Here is an 11,019-nt window from a genome sequence, read left to right on the forward strand (position 1 = left end):
TGTGAGCTAGGCTGACGCCACGGCACTCACTCTAGCCAGGGCAACAAAGCGAGACTCTGTCTCAAAAAACAAAACAAAACAAAACAAAACAAAATTTATAACTTGTCATGGAATTAAAAAAAAAACAGTAATAAAGTTTAGGGTCCTGCTTCTGGTGACAGCGATGGGCTCCCGTCAGACCAACCTTCCCAGAGACCGCTATGACTGTGAATCAACCTAAGAACCCACCTGGAGGCTCTGGAGAGAACCAAGAGCAGACACAGCCTGGAGAGAGTTTCCACACTCAGAACAAAGAAATGGCACTGGCCACTTCTCTCTTTTTGAGGCTTTTTTTAGGTTGACTAGGATGGGACTGTGCCACACATGTGCAAATCCCACCGTCTCACATGTGAGAACCAGAGACTCAGAAAGGGAGGGGAAGCTCCCAGGATGGAGGGGGGGGTGCGGGTGGCTGCAATCTCTGGGAGCAAACGCTGCCCGAATCTCAGGCTGACCCTGAGCCATACACATGTGAGGTGGGCTGCAAAAGCAGGCAGCTAACACAAAAGGAGCTGCACCAACACCACCCACAGCATGATAGAGACCTCGCGGAGGCCGAGCTGCACCGACGCCACCCGCAGCACCACGGAGACCTTGCGGAGGCTGTGCTGCACCAACACCACCCGCAGCACCACGGAGACCTCACGGAGGCCGAGCCGCTGACACACAAAGCCAATACTCTTCAGAGAAGTGACACGGCAGGACATCCAGAGTCTCCAACTATGTCACTCACAGTATCCAGGATACAACTCAAAATTAGTTGATAAATAAACAGGAAAATATGGCCCATGCTGAAGAGAAAATACAATCAATGAGACCAACTCCAAGATGACAGAAATAATGAAATTAGCAGACAAGGGTTTTAAACATCTTTAAATCCTGAATGAAAACACCTGTCACCGCAGACACTTTTATGAAGCAAAAACATTCTTCAAGAATGAAAGTGAAATAAAGACTTTTTCGAATGAAATAAAACGTGTGCCGCAGACCTGCATGACAAGAAACTCCAAAGGAAATTCTTTGGGCTGAAGGGCGATGACATCAAACGTAAACTTGGACCATCAAGAAAACATGAACAGCACCAGAAACAGTAAATATGAGGCTATTTTGCCTCCTAATTTCTCTCAAATACATACGGTTTTCCAAGGCAAATCGTATTTACTGTGGAGTGCACGGCATGGGTGGACGTAACACCTATGAACCCAAACCCACAGCACAAAAAGGCCGAGAGGAGGCGATGAACGCCCTCCACGACTGCGCGGCCTGCAGCCTCTGTGAACCAGCAGCGCATGGCCTGAGACGACTGTGAGATGTTGAGAATGAGCCTTCGAACCCCTAGGACCACTGAAGACGTAATACAAAAAGGCATAACTGAGAAGTTAACAGATACATTAAAACCAATTCTAGAAAATATTCAAATAATCCAAAAGTCAAGAAAAAAGAAACAGAGAAACAACAAAAACACCCAAAAAACCCCAGATGGGACGTGTGGAAAACTAACAGTGAAACGGAAGACCTGAGTCCAAACACATCAACAATTCCACGGAGCATCACCGACCCAGAGCTCCGGGGAAAAGGCAGACATTGCTGGGTGGACGAGGGAATGCCAGGGTGTGCCGCCCACACGAGACGCGCTGCGTTTGAATGGGTGGAAAGTAAAGTGGACTGTAAGGTGCGCTCTACAAACAACACACAGGGAAGGTCGGAACGACTGTACTGACAAGAGCAGATTTCAAGACGAAGACCACAGGAACGAAAGGGGATGCTTCATTAACAACAGAAGGGTGAATTTTTCAGAAAGACTTCACAATCGTAAATGTGTACGTGTGCAACAACAGAGCTTCAAAATACTCAACGCAACAATTAACAATTTAAGAGAGAGAGAATTCTACACCCTCTCCCAGCGATTGACGCAAGTAGATAAAACGGGGCCTGGGGACTACACAGCAACACGATGTCAGAGTCGCCGGGGCAGGTCTGTCTGCAGCCGACAGTGTGAGGGCCACGTGCACGCAGATTCCCGCATGCTGTGCCGCCACTCTCCGGCCACAGGGCTCTGCCCCGGCTCTGCGGCCTGAGGCCTTGGCAACACCTCAGTAAAAACCTGCAGAGGATCAAACCTTCAGGTGACAATAGCTTTCTGTGAACTCTGAACTGAGGGACAAAGAAAACCCAGAAAGACATTCACAAGGCAGAGCAAGGGGGTGGAAGGGGTAGGACACAGAACACACGTGACCAACCTGGCCACAGGCACGAGACTGGGAGAACGTGCTTTGGTCAGAACACGTGAAAAGGGCATGAGAGTCTTAGCTCATGTTAACTCCACGATTCCAACACTCTGAAAGGTCCTTAACAACCGCGCAGCGGTTTGTTTTACCACTTTGTCGACACTTTTAACGGCACGGCAGTGACTTCTGCACACTCACTAAATGGCTAGAAAGGGGGTTGCTGCGAGCACTTTCCACGGCTGTAAAACAGAGTCCCCAACAGCCTGGAGAATGTGGACGTAACTCAGGACACTGGGACGAATGACGTCAGGAGGCAGCCACGGGCGACAACCACCTGGCTCATGCCTCCTCCCAGAGCCTGCCGAGGACACCTGGCCAGTTTCTGCCTCAGGATGGAACCCTGGTGGTCTACGCAGACACCACACCGTAACGACATTGCGAGAACAGTCACCAGGACACGTGGGGCCCGGCCTCCTCACAAGTGTGGTGTGTGTGGTCTTGGGCTGTCCCCGGACCCTGGGGGCCCCAACAAGACCACGAGCCTTCCGAGTGGAAGAGACGAGGATTCAGGCAGGCGGCCCCTCACCTGAGTCACCCCTCACCTTCTCTAGGTCCTCTTTCAGACGGATTTCATGCTGCAACTTCTCATGTAAGTTTCTGTTTTCTATTTTTAAGAGCTCAATTTCTTCTCTGAGCTCAGTCTGAAGAAGTGAAAGTTTAACTCTGTGCTCGGTTTCCAAGTCCAAGACTCTGGCAGCCACTTCGGTGTCAACCTCCAAGGCTGCGTCCTGTGCACACGGGGGATGCACCAGAGCAAGCTCTGCGGGGGAGGAGGAGGGAAGGCAGTCACATGCCAAGGCCAGCCCCAAGGGAGCCCATGTGCCACCCCAGCTGAACAGTGACTTTCAAACACATCAGTCAAGACATTTTGAATTTTAAAGTTCTTATGCTAACTCAGTGACGGACGCAGACACGGCTCTCTCAAGTGTCCCCTTCGGGGTGCGCGTCCAGCACTGCCCCGGCACAGCCCTGCCCCAGGTCACCTCGGGTCAGCACAGCAGCCGCTGCTCCTTCAGGGCAGGGGTGACACATGAGCCTCTGTCAGCTACCCGGGGTGAGCCTCCTGCCTGTGCTCAGATCTGCATCCTCAGGGTCTGCGAGGCGTCTGCACGAGGACCAGCCTGAGGTTAGGGGCCCGCGGGGTTCACACCCCAGCCCCCATGCTGCTTCTGGGAGCCGAGCACGTCCCCCCCACCATGTCTTCCTCTGCCGAAGAGGAAGACACAAACTCCTAGAACCAGAGTGAGGACCAGCCGAGCACAGGGAAAAGGCCCAGCCACCAAACACGTCACGTGGGGCTGCGGGGGCCTCTGGTGCAAGAAAGACAACCTGAGGAGAGACCCCGGCACCCGCTGTGTGCCAGCCCCTCGACTCTTGGGCGGGGCCTGTGTTCCCCTCCACCGCTGGCCCAGCCTGAGTGAGCTCGAGCCACAGCACCCCGGGGTGGTGCCTGATCACACCACACCCTCCACGTGGAGCTCTCAACCTGGGCCTGCTCACCTCCACCGCAGACAGCAATGGCGCCACACCCAGGGCTGAGCCAAGTCCAGGCAGCGAGCGTCCAGGCAGCTCAAGGCAGCCCTGCCCTCACCTCGTGGGGTCCGTAACAGGGGCCACTGTGCAGTCCCATTGAAACACACCCCTGGGATGACTGGTTTCTCTATCCCGCCGCCTCCCTATCAACCCACGGCCTCATCCCCCATGCTCTGCCTAGGCGTCCCACCACCTCAGTCCGACCAGGTGATCAGCTGGGCCAGGCCTGCCCACCTGCCCACTCTGGGCCTCCTGGGAGCAGAGCAGGATCCTAGAGAAGCCCCCAGGCCCACCCAGTGCACATCCCCCTTCCCAGAGGAGAACAGCCACTACCCCCCAGCAACCCCCGTGAGCACTGGGGCTGCTGCCCGGCCAGACCCACCCTTGCCAACACGGCCTGGAGAAACCAGCCCTACAGGGAGCCCGCCAGGCAGCGGCCCCACCCAACGCCAAACCTGCGGTGTCTGGACACACTCTGGGAGGCCACCGGCACCCACACAGGAGGCCCGAGCGTGCAGGTGCTTCACAGGAGTCAGAGCACACCGAGGCTCCCAGCCTCGCCAGGATGTCCACAGGCCCACGGCTGCCGACACCCCTCAGGGACAAAGAGCCAGGTGGCCAACGGGGAGCACCCACCTCGGCTGTGTTCCGGGAGCGCAGCTGGAAGCCGCTCGAGCTCCAGGTGCTCCCGTCCCAACACCTCTGTCCCCAAGAGGCATCTGTCCACGACGTCCCGCTCATGCTGGGTGCGGAGAGGAGACTTCCACGCTTCTAACTCACACGTGTGGTTTTCTACCAACTCCGCCTGGAAGCACGCCGGGCTCTCCTGCGGGGCAACCACAGAGGACAGACTGTTAACGAGCCCAGGGACCTTGTTCACTGTCACTTCCCTCGAAGGTGTTTCCTGCTGTGTGCCAAGAAAACACACAAACCTCAGATTCCTGAGACCACACGCACAGCCCACGTAAACCTGGGCAGCGTAGGCGTGAGACGAGCGCCCTGTGCCGCCCCCACCGGGGATCCCGGCCCAGCACAGGCCTCAGTGAGCTCTCGAGGACTGGAGGACTGAGCGAGTGAAGGGCTCCGTGTGTGCTCACCATCTTCCTGTTCCCCTCAAATGCAACCAGCAGGTCCACTGTCCTCCAAAACCATAGAGGAGTCACAGTAACCTAACGTAACGCTTCTAATGAGCTCGAGCTGCCTCCTCAGTGGAGACTTCGTTCTCATTTCTTACAGGAATGGGCTAGACGGATAACACAGACTCGTGCCCCCAGACACCGAGTGCACAGAGCAAAGAACCGTCCTGCCTGAGCACAGGGACAAGGTGCCGCGGCACGTGAGCCCCCGGCCCCTCCCCGAGAAAGACAGGACCAACGAGCAGCCACATGGAGACCCCCACGATGGGCCCGGAGATGAGACGGGAACTGCCCCCAGCGAGGGGACGGTGGTCAGCAAACACGTGAGGAGACACTCAAGCCCATCAGCGATCCTAGAAACGCAACTAGAGCGAGATGCGGTCCGTGGGTCGGGCGAGGCGCCCACAGGCTCAGGATGCACAATCCATCACTTTTATCTCCTTGCCCTCCCAAAACATGACTAAGATAATAGGGGAAAATTCAATTTATAAACATAGAAGGAAAAGAAATAGAGGGGGCGGCAACCCACAGAAAGCACAGGGTGTTGCCGCCTCCAGGCTTGCAGGGAGGGACCGAGCAGCACAGGGTGTGCTCCACAGATGCCCGGGGGATGGAGGCCCTGCTCCCCTGCGGAGGCAGCGGCAGGGACCCTCCTCTCCTCCAGCAAGGACCCCACAGGAGATGGAGGAGCCGCCTCTGGGAGAGACAACGACCCTGGAGTGAGGTGACACCACCGGCACCTCAGGCACAGCTCTGTAGTTGGCGCAGAGTCCCCAAGACTACAGGGGCTCACGCCTGACAGGAAGGCAGACAGCGCAGGTCCCCACCTACGCAGCGGACACCAAACACAGGGCCCAGACAGCGCAGGTCCCCATCTACGCAGCGGACACCAAACACAGGGCCCAGACAGACCAAAACCACAGCCACGCAGCGGACACCAAACACAGGGCCCAGACAGACGGAAAGCAGAGACACACGGGAGGCAGAAGACGTCTCTAAAACACTAATTGCTGTCTTCAGAGAGGTGAGCAAAACCATTCCGTCTATGAAACTGGAATAGGAGGACATAAAAAATGACAGGGCAAAGCAAAGCCCCTAGAAATTAAAAACGATAAAGAAATAAATTCAACTGAAGAAATTAGAAGAGAGGTAGAGAAAATCTCCCTCTCACAAAATAGAAGCAAAACAGATACAAGATGAGAGATAAAAATCTAAGAAAATCCGTGGCTTCACTCTGGAGGTTGCATGTGAGTCTCACAGGGGTTGCAAAGAGGACGAAGAATGCAGAGAAAAATAGTGATCAAAATAAATAAAACACAAGATTTCCCAGAAGTGAAGGTAGAGTCTGAGATTCAAAGGCCCTGCCTTGTTCCTAGCATGAAAAACAGGCACAGACGGAAGGACAGACAGACTGAGGTGTCTCGGACTCCTGGAATACAGAGCGGCGAGGGGGCCCGAGAGGGCACCGGGGAGGGACAGCGCTCCAGCAGCACCGGGGATGACAGAAGAGTCCCCTCCAGGAGAGCCAAGCCACCACAGATGTGCGAGGACGCGGCCGGCCCCGCTCACCCAGCTCCCACGCTCCGCTGAGGGGACGTTCGCTCTGCGGGCACACGGGGAAGGGACCCTGCGAACGAGAGTGCAGGACACACTGGATGGCGGTGAGTGGAAGACCCAGGGGCAGACCAGGCATTGAGGAGCAGCAGACACGGCACCCGGGAAGGGCAGCCACATGCGGACCAGGAGGCGGCAAGCGAGGGCTCGGCCGCGGCGTCCGCGTCACACCCGTCAGGCACACAGACCCTGCGCGCACGTGGGTGGGGGCGGCCTCCGGGAGGCAGGGGAGCAGCACCTCGCACCCTCTCCTGGGACTCACAGGGAGTGGGAGACCCCCAAGAGGGGCTGAGCTGTGTGCCCCAAAATTCGTATGTTGAAACTCTAACCCTAGGACCACAGAATGTGACTGTATTCGGAGACAGCACCTTTAAAGAGGGAATTAAGATTAAATGAGGTCACTAGGGTGGGCCCTGATGGTCTGACTGGGGCCCTTTAAGAAGAGGAGCTGAGGACACACACACACACAGAGGGACGACCCTGCCAGGACACAGGGAGGAGACGCCGTCCGCACACGGAGGAGAGAGGCCTCTGAGGAACCAGCCCTGCCACTCCCTGACCTCGGACGTCCTGCCTCCAGGACTGGGAGAGAATCAATGTCCGTGGTTTGAGCCACCCAGTCTGTGTGACTTGGTGAGGCCTCCTGGGCTAAGACACAACCTAAACGACCAAGAACAGCAGCCACTCTGACCGAGAGTCAGGGCCCAGGTGAAGCTGAGTGCACTGCACCGAGGGCCGCGGAGCCTGGGACGGCGGCCGACGCTCCAGGGAATCACAGTTGGTGACAGCGAGGTCAGCCGCACGGCAGGTGCTCACAGGACGTCCTGGAGGCCACACTGGCGGCCCAGACCCACAACTGCCCATCGTCCCAGGAAACACTGTTTGGACAGCGCTGTTCCACAGAGGTTAAAAATGACAGAAACCGATGGCATGGAGGCAATTCAAGGAAGAAGAAACATAAAAGATGTGTAACATGTAACTCCAGCTAAAAACACAATTTCACACCCTTCAAACTGTCGAAAAGTCAAGTCTGACAACAGGCAGTATGAGACGTGCCTGGTGGGGAGAAGGCCTCCCTTACAGGGAGGGGCTGAGGCAAGGACTAGCTCTGCTGACCCCACCTTCCCCTTCTGGATCTATGCGCTTGATCAAAAAGTGCATCAAGAGCCTGACAATGGCGGGGCGAGCCGGTAATCCCAACAGTCTCGGAGGCCGAGGCAGGAGGACTGCTTAAGCCCAGGAGCTTCAGGCTGCAGTGAGCTGTGATCACACCACCACACCCTAGCCTGGGCAACAGAGCCAGACCCTGTCTCAAAGAAAAGGGAAGAAAGTGCATGAAGAGATGAGCACTGGGCAGCAAATGGCCTCGCCAGGGGCATCCACTGGTATCAAAGCAGCCTTCCTCCACCCGCAGTGTCAGGGAGGGTGCAAACACAGATCCCGTAACACAAAACGCAGCCTCTGCTCAGTGATCGGTCCATTACCTCATGTTGCTCAGGTTGAAGGTCAAGTTGATCAAGACGACCTGTTTTTCCTTTTTCAGGTGTCTCTTCCAAACGTGTACAAGATAAACTAGGAGAGAAAACATGTTTTACAAACCGCACGTGCCCCTCTTCCACGTGGGCTCCACCATGTCCTGGGACTGACAGTGCAGAGACCCCTTTCTCACTTCCACAGCGAGGGCAGGTGGCGCCCAGGTGCAGGGGCCACGGCCAGTCTGTGCGCGGCCCAGCCAGGGCCACCGAGGGGGTGGGGGTTTGAGACCCAGGCTGGGGGTGGAGGGGGCACCTGCCATCGACTCGGCAGAAATGTGCAGGTCAGAGACTCGGTTAGTATCATCTTGTCTTGGAGTGTGTTTGAAACACATGAAGTGTGTTTCTAAAACAAAAGGCTATTGGTCTCTGTCAGCATGAAATGACAAACAAAACTAGATCTGAATTCAGGACAAGTTCCTATATTTTAGGAACACATTTAAGATAAAAATTGCTTTATTTACCTGATTTCCACAGACCCCAGTAGAGAATCTTCCCGGACCTCCTGTAGCCGATGCTGTAACAGAGTCAGGTCTTCTTGGTAGGTTTTCTCGGCATCTCTTAATTTCTCTTCAAAATAAATTCTCAATTGCTCTAGTTCAGATTCATGCTGGGTTTTTTCTTGCTGCTGCTGCTGTTCAAAATCTCGCTTCAGGTGTTCCAATTCTTCCACGTGAGATGCTCTCGCCAGGAACTGCTCGTGCAACTCTGTAACAGGATGAAATCACGCAATTATCTTAAAATGAGACATGGAAAACCAGGAGACAGGTAAGACCCTGTGGTGTGCAGGCCCCAGTCTCAGAGCTGAGAGTGTGACAAGGGACCCCTCCCATGGCTTTGATCTGCAGGCCCCTAGGAGCAGAACGCTTTCTCCGGCTGAGCACTCCACGTGGAAAGAGGAGGTGGCCTCTCAGGCCCAGCGGCTCCAGCCACAGCCAGAAGGCAACAGATGCTGGTCCTGCACCCACCAGATGCAGTACTGCCAGGACCTGAACGAGCCTAGAAGCAGACACAGGTCAGCACATGGGCCACACCCAGATTCCGGCTGTAGGAGACCCTGGGCAGAAACCCAGCCACACCATCCCAGACTTTCTTTGAGCTAATGAATGTATGTTGTTTTGAGCCACCAAGTTTGTGATAATTTGTTAGACAGCAACAGAAAAGCAACACAGACCATGAGAGAACAAGTCCCCGTGGCTACTGTGGTCCAGAGAAGGCAGCGGCGGGTCTACAGCAATCAAGGACTAACGATGAGGACTGAAGCCGGTCACCACCCCAGAGACTTCACATCACGGTCCTCTGGACGGGTGCCCAGAACACAGGATGGGCTTGCAGTGCCACGTGCGGACCTGGCACCTGTGTGTGACAGCAGCCGTCTGTGGCCCACCAGCTCTCTCCTTCCCCTCCAGTGCAGACGGACCCCAAGAGAAAGATAAACTGGCAGGACCCCCACCCTTGCCACCAGACAGAGCTCAGGGCTGGAGGCAGAGCCACCAGGTGTGAGACTGCGAGTCCCAAACAGCATTATTTTTGGTCCTTTCTGATAAAGGACCAAATCTTTGTTCCAAATCACATTTACCCACAGGGAAAATTAGTGAGTTTAAAGGCTCTGTCTGGACTAGGGGTAGCTCACGCCTCTAATCCTAGCACTCTGGGAGGCCAAGGTGGGAGGATCGCTTGAGCTCAGGAGTTCAAGATCAGCCTCAGCAAGAGTGAGACCCTGTCTCTACTAAAAATAGAAAAATCAGCTGGGCGTGGTGGTGGCACCTGCAGTCCCAGCTACTTGGGAGGCTAAGGCAGGAGGATCGCTTGAGCCCAGGAATTGGAGGTTGCAGTGAGCCATGATTATGCCACTGCACTGCAGCCCAGTAGACAGAGCAAGACCTTATCCAAAAAAAAAGGCTCTGTCTATAGTAAACTCCAGAAAACTCACTCCAGTCTGTCTGTATCCCCTGTGCCCTTGCCAGTCCTGACCACCACCTGCCTGTGGGCACGAGAGGCTCCGTCCACCCTGAAGCGCCTGTTGTCGCTGCTAAGCAGAGGCCTCTCTGACGTGGAAGGACTGGGCAGGGACTCGGGGTCTTCCGCGGAGCCCAGCTATGAGGGGCCTGGAGCAGAGCTGCCTCAGCATAGTGGGGCTGGAGCCACGGGAGCCCCCAGCAGCCACTGCAGGGAGCGCAGGTCCACCTGGCAGGCACTGAGCTGCAACCCCAAATGCAGCGGAGAGCCACATTTCTGCAGCACTTTCTAGGTGAAAAGTAAGGGCCACCGGTCCATCTAAAACTTGAACATCGATCTCAGGTGCAAGGGCACAGAGTGACACGTCGTCACTCAGCTGGCTCGCGAGGGAAAACCAAGGCTCTCTCCCAACAAACAAATTTCCATCATAAAACTACACACGTAAATAATCTTCAAAATGTAAAACAAGTAAGTTTACGAAATCACTTTTTTGTCCTTGCTACAATTATTAAATTCTAGTTTGGGGTCTTAACAACTAAAAACTCACAACTTTAGCTTTCGAGGATTTAAAAAATTTTCCACACAAAATTCCTCACCATTCAGTTCCTGCCTGTCGGTCCTGGTGGAATCAAGCTGCGACCAGAGGCGCCGGATTTCCTCCTGAGACTGTGCCTTCAGGTCTTCGTACGACGCTTGGAGAGTCTCTAACTGGGAAAGAGCAGTGTCCGGTGAGGACCGGATGAGATAGACCCTGCCCACCCCCGGCAGTGAACGTGCGGTTTCGTGCGGTCCCTCGAGTCATCTGCAAACACCTCTGGGGGAAGCTCGTCCCACACCTGCAGCTCAGAGAAAACCAGCAATAGCCGCGATCAGAACAGCTCTGCTCCGCGTGGGAGACTGCTCCACACGGCAAAGCAC

The 11,019-nt window shown here is 55.2% G+C and overlaps 1 protein-coding gene across 1 annotated transcript in view; it reads right to left on the reverse strand.

Annotated features, from left to right (window-relative positions):
- PCNT (pericentrin) overlaps positions 1-11,019 on the reverse strand; it is a 104,333-nt gene that overhangs the window by 68,324 nt on the left and 24,990 nt on the right. The window contains exons 8-12 of the mRNA XM_012652714.1: positions 10,698-10,809; positions 8,607-8,850; positions 8,095-8,182; positions 4,497-4,686; positions 2,870-3,087 (exon numbers count right to left, since the gene is read on the reverse strand). Coding sequence (XP_012508168.1) covers positions 2,870-3,087; positions 4,497-4,686; positions 8,095-8,182; positions 8,607-8,850; positions 10,698-10,809 — 852 coding nt within the window. The remainder of the gene's footprint in view (positions 1-2,869; positions 3,088-4,496; positions 4,687-8,094; positions 8,183-8,606; positions 8,851-10,697; positions 10,810-11,019) is intronic.

This window comes from Propithecus coquereli, unplaced genomic scaffold (genome assembly GCF_000956105.1).
Source record: "Propithecus coquereli isolate 6110/MARCELLA unplaced genomic scaffold, Pcoq_1.0 Scaffold399, whole genome shotgun sequence".
In the NCBI taxonomy this organism is placed as follows: Eukaryota; Metazoa; Chordata; class Mammalia; order Primates; family Indriidae; genus Propithecus; species Propithecus coquereli.